Raw genomic sequence first — 20,089 nt, forward strand, 5'->3', positions numbered from 1 at the left:
GAGTCCATGAAAATACCATCTGACCCTAGATAGCTATCTAAGCCATAGATCTGATAATTTACATATGGTTAAAATTTGATTCAAGAGTACTGGTCAGTTTCCTCCCTTGTTTAGGAGGTCCCAGCACTCCTCCCAGAGCTGGGTTGTACTTCAAACAATCCCTCTGCCCATCTCCTTAAGGCAGGAACCTCCTAGCTCTCCTTTTTTGTTGCTGGAGTTGTAGTTCAGGCAGCTTCTCCTCCAGCTGGCCCTTTTCCCACTCCATCTTTCCATCCTCAGGCTAGGAGCACTCTGGGAGTAAGCTGGGAGTAAGCTGACTTTCACCTGGTATTATCTTCTTCCTGATAAGTTCAGGGTCCTGCAAAAGCCTTCTTGCTGCTTGTAGCATCTACAGATATCTGTCCTGCTACAAAGGAGGAGGCAGCATTAATGCTGGCCCCTTCTCCCAGCTCATTCTTATTGGCTGAGTGAGAGGGGCACCCTGCCTGACCCTCTCTACAAGGCTCTGGGACCTTAAAGATACAATAACAAGATTCCTTCTAAATGCTACTTCTTCCTAGAACCCTTTCCCCCTTTCCTCATAGCTCCTCGGCTTCACATTTCAGAGCACCCCAGACTCTTTAAGGACATGACATGTGATAAGGACGAGTTTACTGCTAGACAGCATTTAAAGGGGCAGATAACCCCATTACACTTGGGATTGAACACATTCATTTTCACTGGGAGGATGGCATATCCACAGTCTGGTCAACATATAGAAGTTGTGAGGGGATGAAGCATGCTCAGTGCATACACAATCTTCAGAGAATTTAGCTGCCAAATTTTTACAAGTCTCTACTGAGCATATTGTCCAAATTTAGGTGTATTTTCATGGGGACATCAGGGCAACCCACTACCCCCTCATCATCAAGGCAAATCCCAAAGCCTCCTTCTAGATTGAACAGAATCCAGGTCAATCTCTAGCTAGGACCTCAAGACCATCCGTCTGGATGTTCAGTTTATATTTGTCATTGGTGAGCTTATCATCCCCATGTCAGGGCCTATAACAAGGGATGGCAACCTTCGGCACATGGCCATCAGGGTAATCTGCTGGCGGGCCATGAGACATTTTGTTTACATTGACCATCTGCAGGTGCAGCCCCCCACAGCTCCCAGTGTCTGCGGTTCGCCGTTCCCAGACAATGGGAGCTGCAGGAAGTGGTGGCCAGCATGTCCCTGCAGCCCACGTTGCTTCCCGCAGCTCCCGTTGGCTGGGAACAGTGAACCATGGCCACTGGGAACGGTATGCATATCCTTGGGGGTACACAGAGGTCTTCCATGGGGTACATCAACTCATCAAGATATTTGCCTAGTTTTACAGCAGGCTACATAAAAAGCACTAGTGAAGTCAGTACAAATTAATTTTTCATACAGACAATGACTTGTTTATACTACTCTATATAATATACACTGAAATGTAAGTAAAATATTTATATTCCAATTGATTTATTTAATAATTATATGGAAAAAATGAGAAAGTAAGCAATTTTACAGTAATAGTGTGCTGTGAAACTTTCTTTGTATTTTTATGTATGATTTTGTAAGCAAGTACTTTTTAAGTGAGTTGAAACTTGGAGCATGCAAGACAAATCAGACTCCTGGACGGGGTACAGTAATCTGGAAAGGTTGAGAGCCACTGGTCTAACCTTCCTGTTTTGTCTGATCAATCACAATTAAGAGAGAAACTCACTGTGGGAGTGGTGGAGGTGGTGGCAGTGAACCTTTCTCCGCTCACACAGATATCTTTAATCAGGCCTTTCACTTAATTTCTGAAACTGTTCTGTATCAGCATCAATGTCTGAAGCAGGATTTTCAGTCTAAGGCCCCATCAGGAAAAACCCGCATATCTTCCCATTAGCAAAGCAGAAGGTTTGGTTTTGTTGACAGTGTCTTGTAGATCTTATTTACAATCTTAATCACATCATTGATTTCAGTAATCTTTCCTGCATTAAGAATGGATATTAATTCTCTTAAAGCAGGACCTAGGTGGGTTTTGAAAATCCAAATAATTAAAATTAAGACAAATAATAACACTTCATATATCCTTTAAGAGTTAAAAACTCCATAAGTTATTTTAAGGGCACAAAGAGTGCCACAATATCCCCCAGCCTGAAGACTATGGGTGCTGTCTAAAGCAATTTACTAAGGTCCAGATCCTGCCATCCTTACTAATGTTCAGTAGTATTTAACTTTATGAGTTGTCCAACTGATATTGCTCATGGAATAAGATACTGCTCAATATGAATAAAGACATCAGAATCTGGATTGAAGATCTTGGGAGCGTATAGTCTTGGGTAGACTATACGATGCACTCTCAGGCAGATAACTAAGGTTTCTGGGTCTAAGCGGGTCTCAAATCTTGGCAGGACCAAGCACTGTACCACAAAGTTTCTTTTGTAGCTTCTTCAGTCCCAGAGAAAGAAATGATCAATGTTTAAATATGAACATACAGCAAATTTTTCCCCATTAGGAAAATCTGTGAAATCCTGTAAATACCTTTGCAAATGGAGGTTTATGGAACATTATGATGAACCCAGAACATTGATTAGCAGCCATATATTCTTCTTCCGAGGAAATGTCATTGCTGTTGAAAAGTGATCACAATGTTTAAGAGATCCTTTCCCAAATCCAAAACCTTGAGTAAGGCGGAGGGGAGGGAAACAAAAACTAGTTTCTGGAGGGAAAGGAGGGAAATGATGATCCAAAATGAGCAGTTCTGGAGGTGAGGTCACTTGCTAATTTTCCACCCCAGTCTGAAGGATGGATTTACAAGCTTTAAGACATTAATTTACAGTTCTAAATTGCAGAGTGGAGCAAAAGGCGGCTCTGAAAAAGATTAGTCTCCATTTGGTGATGTAAATGGCAGCTGAAAAGATGATACATGGTAAAGCTGTATGGATATTTGAGCGATAAGGTGGGTGATGATGACCCCCTTGTGTCTCTAACATGGCAAAGGTGACAGCCACCTGCTGGGCTCGATTTTCCTCACTTCCTTCAGCAAATAAATAAATAAAATAAAATAAATAAATACAAATATAAACCTCTTTTGGTGCTGGCTCAAAAGGCATGCCCGGTTTAAAGATACCTCGGGAGTTCTTATTAATCAATACCCCCTACCGAAGAGAGTGGTGTTCGGCATCAGAACTGAAACAGTATTATTAGAAAATGATATAGTGTGCGTTAGGATGTATAATTCATGTTGCCTTCATTTGCTCAGACCAGCGTAAAAATCCATAAATCATTTTCTTGTTCATGTATTGCCTAAGTGCAATTTGTCATTTTGCATTAGAGGGTTGCTTCAGATCATCAGCGCTTTTAATTCACTGGTTAGAGTTTAACAAAACACCAGCCCTGCTTGACAACTGAGACTACATAGGAAGGAAGCGCTATAGCATGTAGCTTAAACAAAATGGAGACGTGTGTTTGATTTATAAATGTGGAGATAATGCACTTATCTGCTACAACTCTGGCACTGTCCTGAGCTGAGAAAAAGAAAAGTGATCTGTTTGTTCTCAGAGGTCCTCAAAGTATTATATGCTTGACAAATACAGTGTTTATGTGAGCAGGCTTCTTTGCTTAACCTAGCAGCTCCAGTGTATTTTTAATGTTGGCTGTATGAGAATTATTCTCACTTGAATATATCCTGGGTGCCAATAGACAAATTAGTCATATTACTTTAAAATATTTATTTATGCTCCACCACTGAAAACAAACACATGCAATGTTTACCTAGAAGTGATGAGCTTGCTTTCTTGATGAAATGCAGTTCCCTTGGCTTTGGTCGTCATTGGTTGTTTAATCACACAAAGTGGGCCATTTTTAACTTTTGAGGGTCCCTGTTTATTGTCACATCTGGACTTACTGCTTTTACTCAATTACTTTAAAAAAATCGCCTTTCTCGATTCTGAGCACTGAGCTCTGGCACACTGCAATAATAAGAGGCTTTAGATTAGAAACAGATTGCTTTCAAGTCATGTTAAATCACTGCAAACAGTCATATATCTAGACGTAAGTTAACAAAGTGGTTCCCTTACAAAGGAAAATAGGATAGAAATTCCGGGTATTTTTAAGTTTGTTGTTACACATATAAGGAGGAATTACTGCATTTTAAAGAAAAAATAAACAAAGGGGAAGAAAAATAAACAAATGATCCAACTCCAAAATAAACAGCCTCAGTCATTAAATCATTTTATTATAGAAAAACCAACTAAATCCAAGAGCCAAACTGTGCTCCTAAAACTTTCGTTTGCAACGGAATAAGAGGTGGGGGAGAGAATTGTTAGTGTAGGGTCGACTTCCCGCCCTGTGAGCACTGATGGGTAACTTTAATGGTTCACCCTCTCTCTAGGTTGCTGCTCTGCTGTAATTACTGCTCCCGTGGAGACGCAGCACTGTGTTTGTTATATTGCACTTCAAAGCAGCCGTTATTACAACAACAAAGCCATTTGTTTATGTAATCCCTGTAAACTAAGAGCTGTGGACGCTGCCTGTGAAGGAAAATCAACAGAGCAAAGCGAAGCGAATACATTAAACCTTAAAGTTGGTGATAAATGCAAAGGAATGCAAAATAAGATCCCAGTTCAGGGCGGGTGGAAAGGGAATTTCATGCGAGATGGAGTATGCTTGGGTCAACATCTGGATGGTGGCTAGATAAAAAATCCATTAAAATTCCCTAACTGCAGCTGGCATGCAGAGCTTTGAATATTTTGGATTACTGCTCCTGCAAGCGAATACAAAAAGAAGCATATGAATAACCAACAATTGAGTAACTGATGTACTGAATATAAACAGCTATTGAGATAAATAAATAAAAGCATCTTACATCACAGTTTCATCCTTTGGAGACACTGGGGAAATCCGGGAGGAGAGGAGGAATGAAGCCAGCGTCCGGCACAGAAATGCCTCTAAAGAAATCACATCTTGCCTGCAGTGTGCAACTTTAACCGCTAGGAGGAGCCTGCTACCTACAATTGCAAAGCAAATCCACTCATCCCTTCAGCTACTACATCTGTATAAAACTTAAGTGTTATAGTTGATGCAGTGATTATTTACAACCAGATCCGTCCATCTATTGTGTATCCCTCTCTCTTTAAGATTTCCAGGTCTCAATGAGTTGCCGGCGCTTGCGTGAAATTTAACTTCCATCCCCAGATTGTCTGAAACAGAGATTTAACAATCTGCATTGTCATTCAAGAGGCTTTATTTTAGATAAATGCATACAAAAACCAGAGACACTTTTTTTTAATGCACCAAAATTTCGAGGAGTCAGCTAAAGCCCCTTCAAGTTACGTGTCCTTCCTTTCGGATTCTAGGAGTAAAAACGGAAGGAAGGAAAGGGGGTGGGGGGACAGACAAGGATGATATATTGATCCGATGGCTGTATTCATATTCAGATACGCCATAATCTCCTTTTCATTGATCCACAGGTCCTTTTATAAACTGTCTCTCCATTCTCAGCCCCAGACATCACGCTGAAATCATTTTAGCTGCAGCGGCTTTAGCTTGGCTTTGCCGGGTTGTAAATTTACTGCAGCTGGAAAAGGATTAGCCATTTTTTTCTGGTAACCCAGCTTTAACTGCTCAAAGATAGGACCCATTCACATGAAAGAAGCGAAGGGAGGAGCAGGAGCAGACTAGACAGCAATGAATGAACAGATAGAAAGATAAATACAAACATTTATAAATACATAGAGGATTTTTATAAATGAACCTGTATCGAAATGTAATTTCCTCTATTTCCACAATAGAAAAATGCATCTGAACAGAGAGCTTGTTGAAATGTATCAAAGGAAGCCATCCTTCTACTGTTTTACTAGTTATGATCAAAGATGTGATCACGAATCACTGATCTTACAAGAAGTCTCTCTTTCTGCCTAATATTTGGTGTTCCTTATAAACAACAACCAAATAGCATTTAGCAAAAAGTGAAATTTATGAACATTTCATCCTAATTGTACCAGGTTTAGAAAGTTATATAAATGGAACTTCAATTTAATAAATCACCCCCAGTTTAGATTTATGAACACTTGTATCAAAATTAATCTATAAATCTTAACTAGATGGTTTACATTTAATGTAGACACATACATACATATCTCCAAAATGCGTGTTACCTATGGACTTTAAATGCAAAACCTATTTACATCAATGCAAAAATTGTCATTGACCCTACTTATCACCGTCTTCCACGTCTATTGTCCTTCCACTACTGGGGTGGCAGGGGGAGAGAGAGAAGGCATCTCGTGTGCTGGTGTTATACAAGGCGTAGGACTATACAATGTGTGTTCCTGAAGGGTACTAGTTTAAGTTGCAAAATAGTATTTCAGCAAAGAATACAAAAATTGATATTGTGTACAGTTGCAATAGTGAAACAGCTACTAAATAACATTTATCAAAGTGCTTTCCATGTCAGGAAAGTTGAAACAAAGTAAACACCGATAAAAGAATGGTCCTTTGTATCCAGAACATTTTAGTAAATAATATTTTTCATCAGCAAACTTCTATTGACTCTTCCCATCTAACCCGCTTCTCCTCACGCACAAACTAATTTCAGATCAAGCATTGTTGACATTTATTCCATTCCATCACACAAATGATCATATTCTGCTTTGATTTACATCATGTACCATCTCTTTCACTTCAGACAGTGAAGCTGCAGAGGGTGTAAATCAGGCCAGGATTTGGCCCAAATGCATGACGTTGTTAATTAGGTGAAATAGGAAAAAGTGTAGGCGTGTGATGGAAACTTGCACTCTCTCATTTGTCAACTGAACTAATTATTTAAGGCAGCCCAGAGTAAAACAAGACACAAGTTTCCCTTGTTTATTTTTTAAAAATGTTTGTTTTACCATTGAACCAGATATAGAGCTGGCCAAATAGGAAAAAAAAAAGTTAGTAGCTGATGGAAATTCCTCCTCCACGGGGAAAACTGGTTATTATTGTCGTCTTGGTTTGCATTGATGACGATAGGTGATCTCCCTATTCAGTAACTGCAGCAGGGGAATAGTAACTTTCCGAGGCAGAGATTCCCCAGTAAGCGCTTCGGGAGCTGCAGGGTTATTCTCTCTCTCTGTCTCTCTGTGGCTTGCACACAGACCAACTAGAGCGCTGGATTCTCCCCCCTCTCTCTCCCCTGTGATGCAGCCTGCTTGACGTGCCCTGGACCCAATGAGCTGTCGACCCTGTGGGTGTTGCTACACATTCATTGGTTGGCAGGAGCAGGGCGCTGCGCAAAAACAGAAAAGCCGAGCGCTCGGAGCTCAGAAACTGCCAGTAGAGATCACAGGAGCTGGAGCCGGGACAGGAGGAGAGCTGCAGCGAGAGAGACAGCGGCAGAGTGAGAGAGGGTGAGAAGAAAAAGCATCAAGAGAAGAAAGACTGATCAGCACATCAATAACGAGCAAAATGATTGTCATCCTCGTAACAATGGCAATAAAAGAAGAGAATATAAATAAAGGAAAGAAAATATAAAATAACAATAATTATTATTATAATAAAGGAGAAAATCCCAGAGAAATTCAGGGAATGAAAGTTTTGGGCGGCAAATCTGCTCTCTGCCTTTTTGATATCAGATCCTTTTGCTGGTTATATATATATATTTTTCATTTTTTTCCTGCTTTTTTGCAACTAAAGAGGGCATGTGCAGCGGTTCCGCCAGCAGCATCTATCCCTCCTGCTCCCATCAGGAAGGCAAACCGAGGACAATCTTGAAATATAAAAATTTCCTCCTTGGGATTTGCTGCTGCTGCCTCCACTGCCGCTGCAGCGGTGCAGTGCCAAGACTCGGAATAAATAAGAGCGGGCTACTGTGTATACTGTGTGTATATCTATCTCCATACAGCTCTAGGTATTATTAGTTGGTCATTTATTTCGAAGATCACAGATGAGGTGGGGACACCTATCTTCTTCGTTTGATCAGCGTGTGAAATAATCATAAAAGGAGGGAAATGGGGGAGAAAAAAATACTAATATGAAGCAGAAGGAATAATAATTAAACAAACCCTAGATCTAAATCCCACTCAGATCCCCCTCCCTCCACGCACGCACACTGCCCTCAGTATTTTGAGAGGAGGAGGTGGTGGTTTCTAAAGGAGGAAGTGGTATTGGGGGGGATCTCTTTCCACATTTGGAGATGATTGTGCTATTCCTCCTTGCCTTGCTCTGGATGGTGGAGGGAGCCGTTTCTCAGCTTCACTACACGGTGCAAGAGGAGCAGGAGCATGGCACGTTCGTGGGGAATATCGCCGAGGACCTGGGCTTGGACATTACAAAACTTTCGGCTCGCCGCTTCCAAACGGTACCCAACTCTCGGAGCCCTTACCTAGAGCTCAACCTGGAGACTGGGGTGCTGTACGTGAACGAGAAGATCGACCGGGAGCAGATCTGCAAGCAGAACCCCCCTTCCTGCCAGCTGCACCTGGAGGTCTTTTTGGAGAACCCCCTCGAGCTGTTCCGGGTGGAGATCGAGGTGCTGGACATCAACGACAATCCGCCCTCCTTCCCGGAGCCCGACCTGACCGTGGAGATCTCCGAGAGCGCCACGCCGGGCACCCGCTTCCCACTGGAGAGCGCCTTCGACCCGGACGTGGGCACCAACTCGCTGCGCACCTACGAGATCACCCCCAACAGCTACTTCTCGCTGGACGTGCAGACCCAGGGCGACGGCAACCGCTTCGCCGAGCTGGTGCTGGACAAGCCCCTGGACCGCGAGCAGCAGGCGGTGCACCGCTACGTGCTGACCGCGGTGGACGGGGGCCAACCCCAGCAGCGCACCGGCACCGCCCTGCTCACCATCAGGGTGCTGGACTCTAATGACAACGTGCCCGCCTTCGAGCAGCCCGTCTACACCGTGTCCCTGCCGGAGAACTCGCCGCCGGGCACCCTGGTGCTGCAGCTCAACGCCAGCGACCCGGACGAGGGCCAGAACGGCGAGGTCATCTACTCCTTCAGCAGCCACATCTCGGCGCGGGCCCGGGAGCTCTTCGGCATCTCGCCGCGCACCGGGCGGCTGGAGGTGAGCGGCGAGCTGGACTACGAGGAGAGCAGCGTGTACCAGGTGTACGTGCAAGCCAAGGACCTGGGCCCCAACGCCGTGCCCGCCCACTGCAAGGTGCTGGTGCGGGTGCTGGACGCCAACGACAACCCGCCCGAGATCAGCTTCTCCACCGTCAAGGAGGCGGTGAGCGAGGCGGCCTCGCCGGGCACGGTGGTGGCGCTGTTCAGCGTCTCGGACCGGGACTCGGAGGAGAACGGGCAGGTGCAGTGCGAGCTGCTGCAGGGCGACGCGCCCTTCCGCCTCAAGAGCTCCTTCAAGAACTACTACACCATCGTCACCGAGGGGCCGCTGGACCGCGAGCAGCCGGGCGGCGACGCCTACACCCTCACGGTGGTGGCGCGGGACCTGGGCGAGCCGGCGCTGAGCACCAGCAAGTCCATCCAGGTGCGGGTGAGCGACGTGAACGACAACGCGCCGCGCTTCAGCCAGCCCCTCTACCAGGTCTATGTGAGCGAGAACAACGTGCCGGGCGCCTACATCTACGCCGTGAGCGCCACCGACCGGGACCAGGGCGCCAACGCCCAGCTCGCCTACTCCATCCTGGAGAGCCAGATCCAGGGCATGTCCGTCTTCACCTACGTCTCCATCAACGCCGAGAACGGCTTCCTCTACGCCCTGCGCTCCTTCGACTACGAGCAGCTCAAGGAGTTCAGCTTCCAGGTGGAGGCGCGCGACGCGGGCGAGGAGCCCCAGCCCCTGGCCGGCAACGCCACCGTCAGCATCATCGTGGTGGACCAGAACGACAACGCGCCCGCCATCGTCAGCCCCCTGCCCGGCCGCAACGGCACCCCGGCCCGGGAGGTGCTGCCGCGCAGCGCCGAGCCCGGCTACCTGGTGAGCCGGGTGGCGGCGGTGGACGCGGACGACGGGGAGAACGCGCGCCTCACCTACAGCATCGCGCGGGGCAACGAGGCCAGCCTCTTCCGCATGGACTGGCGCACCGGGGAGCTGCGCACCGCGCGCAAGGTGCCGGCCAAGCGCGACCCCCAGCGGCCCTTCGAGCTGGTGATCGAGGTGCGGGACCACGGGCAGCCGCCGCTCTCCTCCACCGCCGCCATCCAGGTGGTGCTGGTGGACAGCGCGGTGGAGCGCCAGGGAGGCGGCGGCCTGGGCGCGGGGGGCGGCGGCGGCGGCGGCGGGGGAGGGGCGGGAGGGGAGCATCGCCCCAGCCGCTCCGGGGGCGAGACCTCGCTGGACCTGACCCTCATCCTAATCATCGCCCTGGGCTCCGTGTCGTTCATTTTCCTGCTGGCCATGATCGTGCTGGCCGTGCGCTGCCAGAAGGAGAAGAAGCTCAACATCTACACCTGCCTGGCCAGCGACTGCTGCCTGGGCTGCTGCTGCTGCTGCCCCTGCTGCAGCCGCCAAGCCCGGGCCCGCAAGAAGAAGCTGAGCAAGTCAGACATCATGCTGGTGCAGAGCTCCAACGTACCCAGTAACCCGGCCCAGGTCCCCGTGGAGGAATCGGGCAGCTTCGGATCCCACCATCACAACCAGAACTATTGCTACCAGGTCTGCCTCACTCCGGAGTCAGCCAAGACCGACCTGATGTTCCTCAAGCCCTGCAGCCCATCCCGGAGCACTGACACTGAGCACAACCCCTGCGGGGCCATAGTGACAGGTTACACGGACCAGCAGCCAGACATCATCTCCAATGGCAGCATATTGTCCAACGAGGTAAGGTTGAAAGGAAATTGTAATACTCTCCAACCCCTCCGTATCTAGCAAGCTTCCCTCAGCTGTGCACGTTCATTATATGTGCATGCCTCCCTGTGCTGCTTTGCTTGTTTGTTATTGTTTTACGGTTTTGACAATGAAAAATGAGCTTGCTTTTGGTTTCTTAGGTACTCTGATGCCCCTGATTCTCACTCTCCCTAGGGCTTGCAGGTCTCAGCCACTTCTGATTCTCTCTTGACTTGTCAGTGTTACTGTCAAGCTGCACTGCAGTCTTTTCCCAACCCCATCTTTGCTTTCAATTAGTCTCTTGAAGCTGCTGCCCTTCCTTTCCCGGTGAAGAATTTCGCTTTTCTTTGCCCCTCCTTCATAATAGCCTCTTATCGTCATGCTTCTTTGATCATAAATATTTGCATGGTTTTAATCACCTGTCAACAAGAGAGCCTGACTGACACTGCATAATAGTTTTAGCTGTGATGTACGTTAAAGTGAGTCTGTTGCTTCTTTTCATTTGAAGCATCAGTTGTGCACTGGACAGCATTTCAGAAACTGTTGCATCCAAACTCCCACACCATGTGAATATGAATGAAGCTTGCTAGCGTTTCTGCATTAAAATAACATGATGATATACTAGTTTCTAATCTTATATTTAACTGTGTGCTGTTTTCTGGACATTGCTCCTGGCAAAATCACTGCAATTGGCATTCATGAAATTACCTGCAGAATGAATTCAGAGTTTTCCTAATACAAAAAAGTAAAGCATATATATTTGTTTTTAGAAATCTTTACATGTACAATTAATGCTGTGGGAAACCCCTCTGGAGTTTGTGAACATCTTTATAGTATGCAGGAGCTTTAATTAATGTGAAAATTAGTGTTCATTAATTGACTTTTTTGACTCTGCCTTAACAGTTCTTTTCTATACTGAAGGAGAACTTGGAAATAAAACATCACAAAGAATTTCCATGAAAGCATACATCAAGGCTTAACGTTCTTTCTCACCCATTAAACATGTTGTCTATATTGTACTATCTATTGCGTAAAGAATTTCTATGAAAGCATATATCAAGACTTAACATTCTCCAATTAATCATTTTGTCTGTTGTATTTTAACTAATGTGTGGATCAGTACATTATGATGATGTACCACTGAAAGAAACTGCAGTGTTCCTTAATACTGATTTGCTGAGTACTTCAAGGCCAGTTAAGATATTGAGTTATATTTTGTTTAAAATTGTTTAAAAATCTTTCAGCAAGATTTTAAATGTTAGCCTTTAGTGTAGACCCTACATCAGATGTTTGTAAAGACATGTAGCTTCTGGTGCCTTTTGAGGGCAACAGGATATCCCATATTTTCTTTTCAGGAGTCTATCTGTCTGATGATTACTCTCCCTTTTTCTCATACAGGAGATACACTCAGGGGCAGATTGAGACCCCCTGACCCACAATGTGTGGTACTTTACACCACAGGTAGCCCCATTGATTTCAGTGTAATTAACTTACAATTGTGGCATAAGATACTATTCATCATGATTAAGGGGATCAGAAGTTGGCCTTAAATAACTGAGGAAACCCCTTGTTTATTGATCTATAATGCCACTTGCATGAGTAAGGCCACCGGGGTTTGGCCCCTTAAATGTAAGGAAAGAATTATTTATGGCCTACCTATAGCTGTACCTTTGTGATGAGTGTTCCTGGCTGTACGTGTGTGCCTTCTGATGTTGTTGGTTGTAAAAATATTGAGTGAAAATAAGTTCCAATTATTTTTTCTAGACAAAACATCAGCGTGCAGAGCTCAGTTATCTAGTTGATAGACCCCGACGGGTAAACAGGTATGAACTCCTTATTCTTGTTTTCTTAATGTAGGAATATATCCAAGATGTATTTTAGCACGTGTGAGTGGGGATGCAGAAATGCATTTATTTCAGATGTAAAATAATATCTAAGCAACCAAAATGTATTTAAAATTATGAATTTATTTACACCTACCATTAAATAAAATAAGCAGTGCCATGTAAACATCTCTGAATTATGGCTTTTGTGAATCTGTTTTAAGTCATCTGAAAAGAGAGCAAATTCTAATTCTGTACTCGTCTAAAATGTGCTTTAAATACTTATGAGTCCATCTGTAGATTCTGACAGATAATATTGATTTATCTGAGTGTAAATTTAGCCTTCCAGCTTAAGCAAATGCTACCAATTATTTATAACAACTACATGCAACCCAGGCAGTGTAATAATGGCTACTGTCTATTTCAGTTGGATTAATAATTCCTGAAAATACATGTTTTGTGTATGATGGACTGATTGGTTCTGCAGAAATAGTGTTGCAGAGAGGAGGCCTGGATGAATGCAGCACCATGTGTGGCCATGTGATGGCAGAAGAATGTTTTATGAGTCTCTCTTCATGTTTATTCTAATAAGATTTTTGATGTTTCTAGTTCTGCATTCCAGGAAGCAGACATAGTAAGCTCTAAGGACAGTGGTCATGGAGACAGCGAGCAAGGAGACAGTGATCATGATGCCACTAATCGAGGTCAATCCTCTGGTAAGTCCGATAAGGGAATCTAAATATTTGATCTTTTGATAAGAGCCAGAAAAGGCAATTATGTGGTTATAAATAATATAACATGAGTGTTTATAGGTACAGCATATGTATATTATGGATGGATGAATTTACGGTCAACTTGATGGTATACTGAGATAGTCAAGAGATTGTTTCTCAACCCTGACTACCTTTTGAGAAGTATAGCTGTTTTCTGCATGTTGTTCTGTATCCATGGTTCTTCCTGCACATTAAAGCAAAGCTGTTGGTATATCTTTGTAGCAGACCACAGATTTTTCAGCAGCCGATTTGAGGGATTTCAGAGCATTAGGCAACTTTGGTTAGTAGTGTGACTTTAGCTGGCATGGTAGTGTGAAGCATAGTGGGAGTTCCCAAGGGAAAGACTGAACTTTCTGATTGAATGACAGCCAGATTGTGAGGATTTTTGCTGGGATTGGTGGAGACATTTAGAGTGCTTCGAATATGTAATGAGTTATACTTTCAGACTTTCTGAGGCTTGATTTGTAATTCAAATAAAGTGACTATATAATATAGTGATGTCCTTGTTAATGAGTGTAAGGTATACTATGGTCATCCCTTCAGTCTTAATAAAAGAAAAAATGTTTAAAAATACTATCATATCATGATTTAAGGCAGATAGATGTGTTTAAACAGTGGAATTATTTCTGCATGTATGTTGTTCTCTCTTTGCTCTCATATTAGTGTAAATTCTTTTTGAAAGATAGGCTCTGTGTATTTGTCTGTAACAAACACACATACACACACACAGACACTACACTCAGCTAATAATTCAGGTGAACACAATGACCAGTGGTGTGGGAACCTCAGATCAGTTATAACTTATTTCTCCTTCTTCTGCCCAGGCATTTGCTGAAAGTGTTCTATGAAAGGTGATTCCACACTCCCTCACTTCCCTCCTCTTATCCCCATCTCACTGATCTCAGACCAGCATTCCCAGAAGCATCAAAGAGAAATGCTGGTCGTTTCCACATCTTGCCCAGGAATTGTGGCTGCTACAGTCCCCTGCTCTGCTAACATGCTGTGTCTTCTCATGCTCTTGCCACTGTCTCCTTTGCCATGGGAAACCCAGGCATCAGGGGAAAACAGGACACTCAAGGGCCCCTTTATATTGCTGCAAGTCATTAATATGCAGACCTAATGAGACTCGAGAAGAGCCAAGAGTCTCCGGAGCTCCCTGCTCCTTGCTGGGCTTCCCGCTAGTTGAACAGAGTGTCTATTTTGTGTCTGGGAACCTGACAACAAACCAGGTCTTGCCAGAAGTTTACATCTGAACACAGAGCCCCCTTTCATTTTTGGCCTATATATGGCGTATGATTTATTGTTGTCTTAAAAAGCAGTGCATTTAGCCTTCCCCCACCCATTCTTTCACACAGTTTCTGATGCAGCAGCAATCAGTGCTAGAGAGTTATAAAAAGTTCCCACTCCTCCTGCCCCTCTCCCTCTGTTTTTTTAACTTAACTGCATTTCTTTCTTTTTTTTTACATGTTTTACTGCAGCACTCATCTCAATGAACATTTCAATCAGTTTAGTCCCTCAGCATAATGAACCATAATAACCAAACAGGAGAGAAAAGAATAAACAGCTGCATAAGGGGCTGGATTTGAAAGACTGATGGTGGGAATATAATCACATAGTTGCACATCAGCCAAAAGCTATTTTATTTTGGAATCATCCAGTGCTGTTACTATAGTTATGTTTCTGCTACCCCCACCACCTCCTCTTTTTTAAAGTAGTATAATTCAAACATGAATATTGAAGCCATTCTCAAACTTGGCACCAGTTTTCAGACTGAGACAATTCTTTTTGTTGTTTTTGTTTTACAATGAAGAAAAAAAAATCTATTTTGCTCTTTTAAAGACATTTAATGGTTTAATATGATTTATGGGCTCACGCAATTAAAACAGATTTGACATGAACAAATGAAATTTGACAATAAACTTTCTGTCTAATCAGAATTAATATAACGAACTGAAAACACAAACATACAAAATTCAACATCCAGTTTTGATGAACTACTAGAGTGCATTTAGGGTAATTATTTTGCATAAAGATTTTTACAAAGCAGGTTGTAAATATGTATTTATAAGGTTTACTGGAAATTTCTAGAGGGTATTTTGGATCTATTGGATGCATATAGTAAAGTCTAATATAAATCCTGGGCTGAATCTTGCTGTTGTTACACAGACATCGGCACCAGTGTTGATACAGAGAATGAATTTAGTATTAAACTTTTACTCATACACTTTCAGTACTTCTTAATAAATTATATGAAAGGATGGGAGTAAATCTTGTTTGAATTTCAATGATTTGAGGGAATATGATGTCTGAGGACATTGCTTCTTAGTTAATTTTAAATGTAGCTCTTCGATTTTCAATTCTTTCCAAATTAGCAGAGAAAAGACATTGGTCCACAGCAAGGCTAGCAAAAACAAAAACATAATGATGAGCAACATCATCTCAGTGAAAAATTATATACGTGCGGCCCAACTGTGCTCTCTTATCCCCTTATGCTGCTTCTTTTCAGCCTTTCTGCTTATATGCTATTATCTACCATCCTTCCTTTGCATTTGTCTTTTTTCTTCCTCTAGCTCTATATTTGTTTCCTTTTGCTTTCTTCTCTTTCGCCTTTCTTTATATTTTGTGTTTTTTCTTCCTCATCATCATTTTATCATCTGTCTCTCTTCTTAAGATAGTACCCGCCAGAGAATAGCATCATATTTATGTCCAGAAATACTTGATAAATGGTTCCTACAGCAAAATTAAATACACTCTTAGTCATTTTCACACTGAAGCTGGCTTTGCTTGGAAAGGCATTTTGCACTTCATTTTATTGTTCCTACTGTTACCAGTTGTCCTATAGTAGTCCAGTGCCTGGTCAAAGTGACTGTGGAAGAGGTAGTGGTTTAATAATTGTGAACCATGGCACATATACATATGCATAATATGAGTCTTTCACTGTGTGATAGTTCCACCATGCACAACTGCTTAGGAGGTATATATTGAAGTAAGATGTTACAATCCTTTGAAATATTATAGGCCAGACCCTCTGTTGGTGTAAACTGCAGCTCCAGTGACTGAACCAAGAATTTGACTCATTTAAAAAAAATATTTTCTTAATATTGATTGAATTTACTGCATGTGAAAGGTGCTTGATTCTGTCTGTCTGTCTATCTTAGATACTTATACGGCCCCCAGTACTGTAGCATCTGAATACCTCACAATCTTCAATGTATTTATCTTCCCAAGACCCCTGTGAGATACGAAGTACTATTAGTGCCACTTCACAGTTGGGGAATTCAGGCACTCCCATTAAAATCAGTGGGAGTTAGGTTCCTAGATGCTTTTGAAAATCCTGCTATAAGTGACTTTCCCAAGATCATACAGGTAGTTTGTGGCAGAACAAGGAACAGGTTCTCCCGAGACCCAGGCTAGTACCCTAACTATTGGACATCCTTTCTCTCTGACTTAGAGTCTTGGAGAGAAAAGTCCTTATTTATCTGTAGAACAGATACAGCTAGATCAATGACAGTTCTAGCTTCCCCACATCACCCCTAAATGTGCATCAATCATATTCTAGAGAAATCTCTTTAAAGAATGAAATTAATTTGTTCTCCACACCTAATTATTTTCTTGGCCTCTCTTTTGAGATTGCCAACATAAATGCCATTTACTGCTCTGTATATATATACACATAAATATATATACATAAATGCCATTTACTGCGCTGTATATATATATATATATATATATATTTCTATATATATATATATATACAGAGCAGTAAATGGCATTTATGTTGGCAATCTCAAAAGAGAGGCCAAGAAAATAATTAGGTGTGGAGAACAAATTAATTTCATTCTATGTGCTTTTAAGTTTTATAATGTAGACACCTGGCCACAAGGACTTGTTGCGATGCTGCCAGTTCATTTCATTTAGCTGGTCACCAAGTAACCATCTGATGATAATGGCTTTTAAACACTAGATTTTTTGGGATCTGCTGAATTCAGTACATCATTAGTTTTACATTACACATTTTATGGAATTAGTTTTGTAGCATAATTAGGCAGATATATTTGCATGTATATGAAACATTGTAATACAACAATACACCCACGTTGTTCCATTAGGTACATCTGCCTATTCTGCAAACTATTCAAACATGTAATATCAGAGATCACAAGGCTAAGATCTAAAATTAGTCTTCCTCTCACTATGGGCAAGTGTACACTACAAAATTAAGTCAACCTAAGTTACATCAACATACAGCCACCTCAATAATTTTACACATCCACACTACGCTCCTTATGTCAGTGGTGTGCATCCTCCCCAGGAGTGTGTGCACTGATTTAACTGCCAGTGTTGGGCATTGTGGGATTGTTTCTGAAAAGCAGCAATAGTCAATATAAACAACACAGTATCTATACTGACACTGTGTTAACCTAACTACATTGACTTAAGCATGATGCCTCTCCTGGAGATGGAATGATTAAGCCAGTGTAGTGGGCAAGTTACATTGGTGAGAGTTACATTTTAGTGTACTCACTTACAGAGTTAGGTCAACGTAAGCTGCCTTCCATTGACCTAACTCTGTAGTGTAGACCAGGTCTATATCTGTAAGAGACTGAACATTTTACAAAGACATCTGTTGAGTTTCTAGGAGTTAAAGTGCCAATTGTGCCATTCCACACCCTCATATCAAGTGATTTGTGCAACAGCTTTAGCACGAGCCAATGTGTCTATCCTGTGGGATGCAGGAACAGCACCATATTGTAACTGGTACGGGGAAAACAGATTGAGAAATAAAGAGAAGAAATTCCAACAGTGAAAGGACAGAAAAAAATCACTATTCCTTTCCAATAGAACAATTAAATACTGTTCTGAAGATCATTTGGGAAAAAAAACCATGGCAGTGAACATAAAGTGGTGTAGAAAAGTGCTTTTGACTCTAGCCGATTTTGGGGGGGGGGGGGGGGGGTTTGCAGGATTCTTGAATTCTTAATGATGTTTGCATCTCAGTGATCCAGATTAGGCTTTGAAGTTATTATTTGGAAGAACTGAATCTTGGGGATGTTTAAATCTTTATTCATGCTGTTGTGAAGATGGAGACAGTTTTATGCGGGACAGTATATCAGTTGCCTTGTGAAGGCTATCTTCATAACAAAAGAAATTACTAACATGCTTTCATTATTAATAAAAAATTATGCCGTAAAACATAACATACCCCGAAAAAAGAACAGTTGCTTTATTAACACTTTATTAGTATTTGCTATTTGTATTACATAATTAACATCAATAATATGTTTGAATATATTCATTCATTACTCTTAAGGTTTGGCATGTGGATCATTTCTCTTTAATTACATTTTTTAAAATAAGTTATTTAAAAAATGAATCTCAAAAATTGCCTAAATATCTCTTTGATCTAAAGAGAGTCTTTCATGCTAACTAACATACATATTCATAGACATTTTTGGTTTTGTCTTTTTAAAATTGGGATAAAAGGGATAATTTAGAGAATCAATTAAGAATCTGTCCAAACCAACCAAATTCAGGAATGAGAGTTAGCGTTAAAATTCTGCCCTCAATCCCTATCTCTGTTGGCCATCCTAAATATGTCAGGCCATGTGGCATGTGAAATTGTTCACTGTCCAGTGACCTATCGAATAACTGGATTACAGGGTAAGGAATGATCTCCTGGTCTTTTTTTTCATGCATATATTAAATTGCAATGTTTATCGCATATTGTTATTTGAGAACTCTGTGCCAGATATTTATATTCTTTTGATGCAGATATTGAATTTATTCTCACCTTTAAAATCTCAGTTTATCTGGTACATAAGACTTTATATTTTTCAATTCAATTATAGTATGAAATATTTCTTCACTGTGGATTTACAATTATGATGGATAGTTTAGTCCAGAAAGACTGTACATCTGGCAGGATATATGAAGGAGATACAATGGAAGTGTTATACAGCCTGAACTTTTTTGTGCGTCTTATAAATCACAAATATCGTGTTTGGTTTATGAAGGAGTCCTGTGACGGATGCTTTATTTCACTTTCTGTGATATAGCCTCCTTCCTCTAAAACAGAAAAATAGACAATCATTTTCCTTTCTCTATTGCTTTGCACATTGAATAGTGTTAGAATGTTTTGCAAGAATGTCATCCCATTATACCATAATTAAAAAGGACAAATATCTAGCTATTATATCATAGTTAATAAAATTGAGTATAGGTACCCATGAGATTTCAAAACTAGAATGCTAATTTGAATTTACTGTGCTGTAAATATATTAATATCTAAGGGCCTGACTCTGCACCCGTTAAAGTCTGTGGGAATGTAGTCACTGAGAAGTGGAAGCAGTCATCCCTGGACACTTCCTCCCCCAGCCATCCACCCACCCACCTATATACGCATTTGAATTCTGTCTGTCTATTACAGCCATGGATATTAGTAGCTAGATCTTTATTCTTAAATCATCTTCTGGTACCTTCCCTTTCCTTCAAGATAAATCAGATTTGGAATATACAATATACATTTCAGAGCCCCCTGTTTTCATTATTTCATTTATTAAAATATTGATTTGTAGTGGCTATAACATCATTTTCAGGTCCTATAATAAGCTGTTATATAAAACTGTTCAATGCACTGCTGTTGGCAAGCAGAAATCAAAGGAAACTAAGAACTAATAGGTGCGTAGACAGAATTTTCCGGTTTAAAAGCTGATATA

The 20,089-nt window shown here is 42.1% G+C and overlaps 1 protein-coding gene across 4 annotated transcripts in view; it reads left to right on the forward strand.

Moving 5' to 3' along the window:
• The first annotated feature begins 7,289 nt into the window (after positions 1-7,289).
• PCDH10 (protocadherin 10) overlaps positions 7,290-20,089 on the forward strand; it is a 41,233-nt gene continuing 28,433 nt past the window's right edge. For all 4 annotated transcript variants that reach the window (XM_045019802.1, XM_045019801.1, XM_045019803.1 and 1 more), the window contains exons 1-3: positions 7,290-10,771; positions 12,542-12,600; positions 13,210-13,316. In XM_045019802.1, the coding sequence (XP_044875737.1) occupies positions 8,171-10,771; positions 12,542-12,600; positions 13,210-13,316 (2,767 nt within the window). In that variant the 5' untranslated portion in view covers positions 7,290-8,170. The remainder of the gene's footprint in view (positions 10,772-12,541; positions 12,601-13,209; positions 13,317-20,089) is intronic.

This window comes from Mauremys mutica, chromosome 5 (genome assembly GCF_020497125.1).
Source record: "Mauremys mutica isolate MM-2020 ecotype Southern chromosome 5, ASM2049712v1, whole genome shotgun sequence".
Classification (NCBI taxonomy): Eukaryota; Metazoa; Chordata; order Testudines; family Geoemydidae; genus Mauremys; species Mauremys mutica.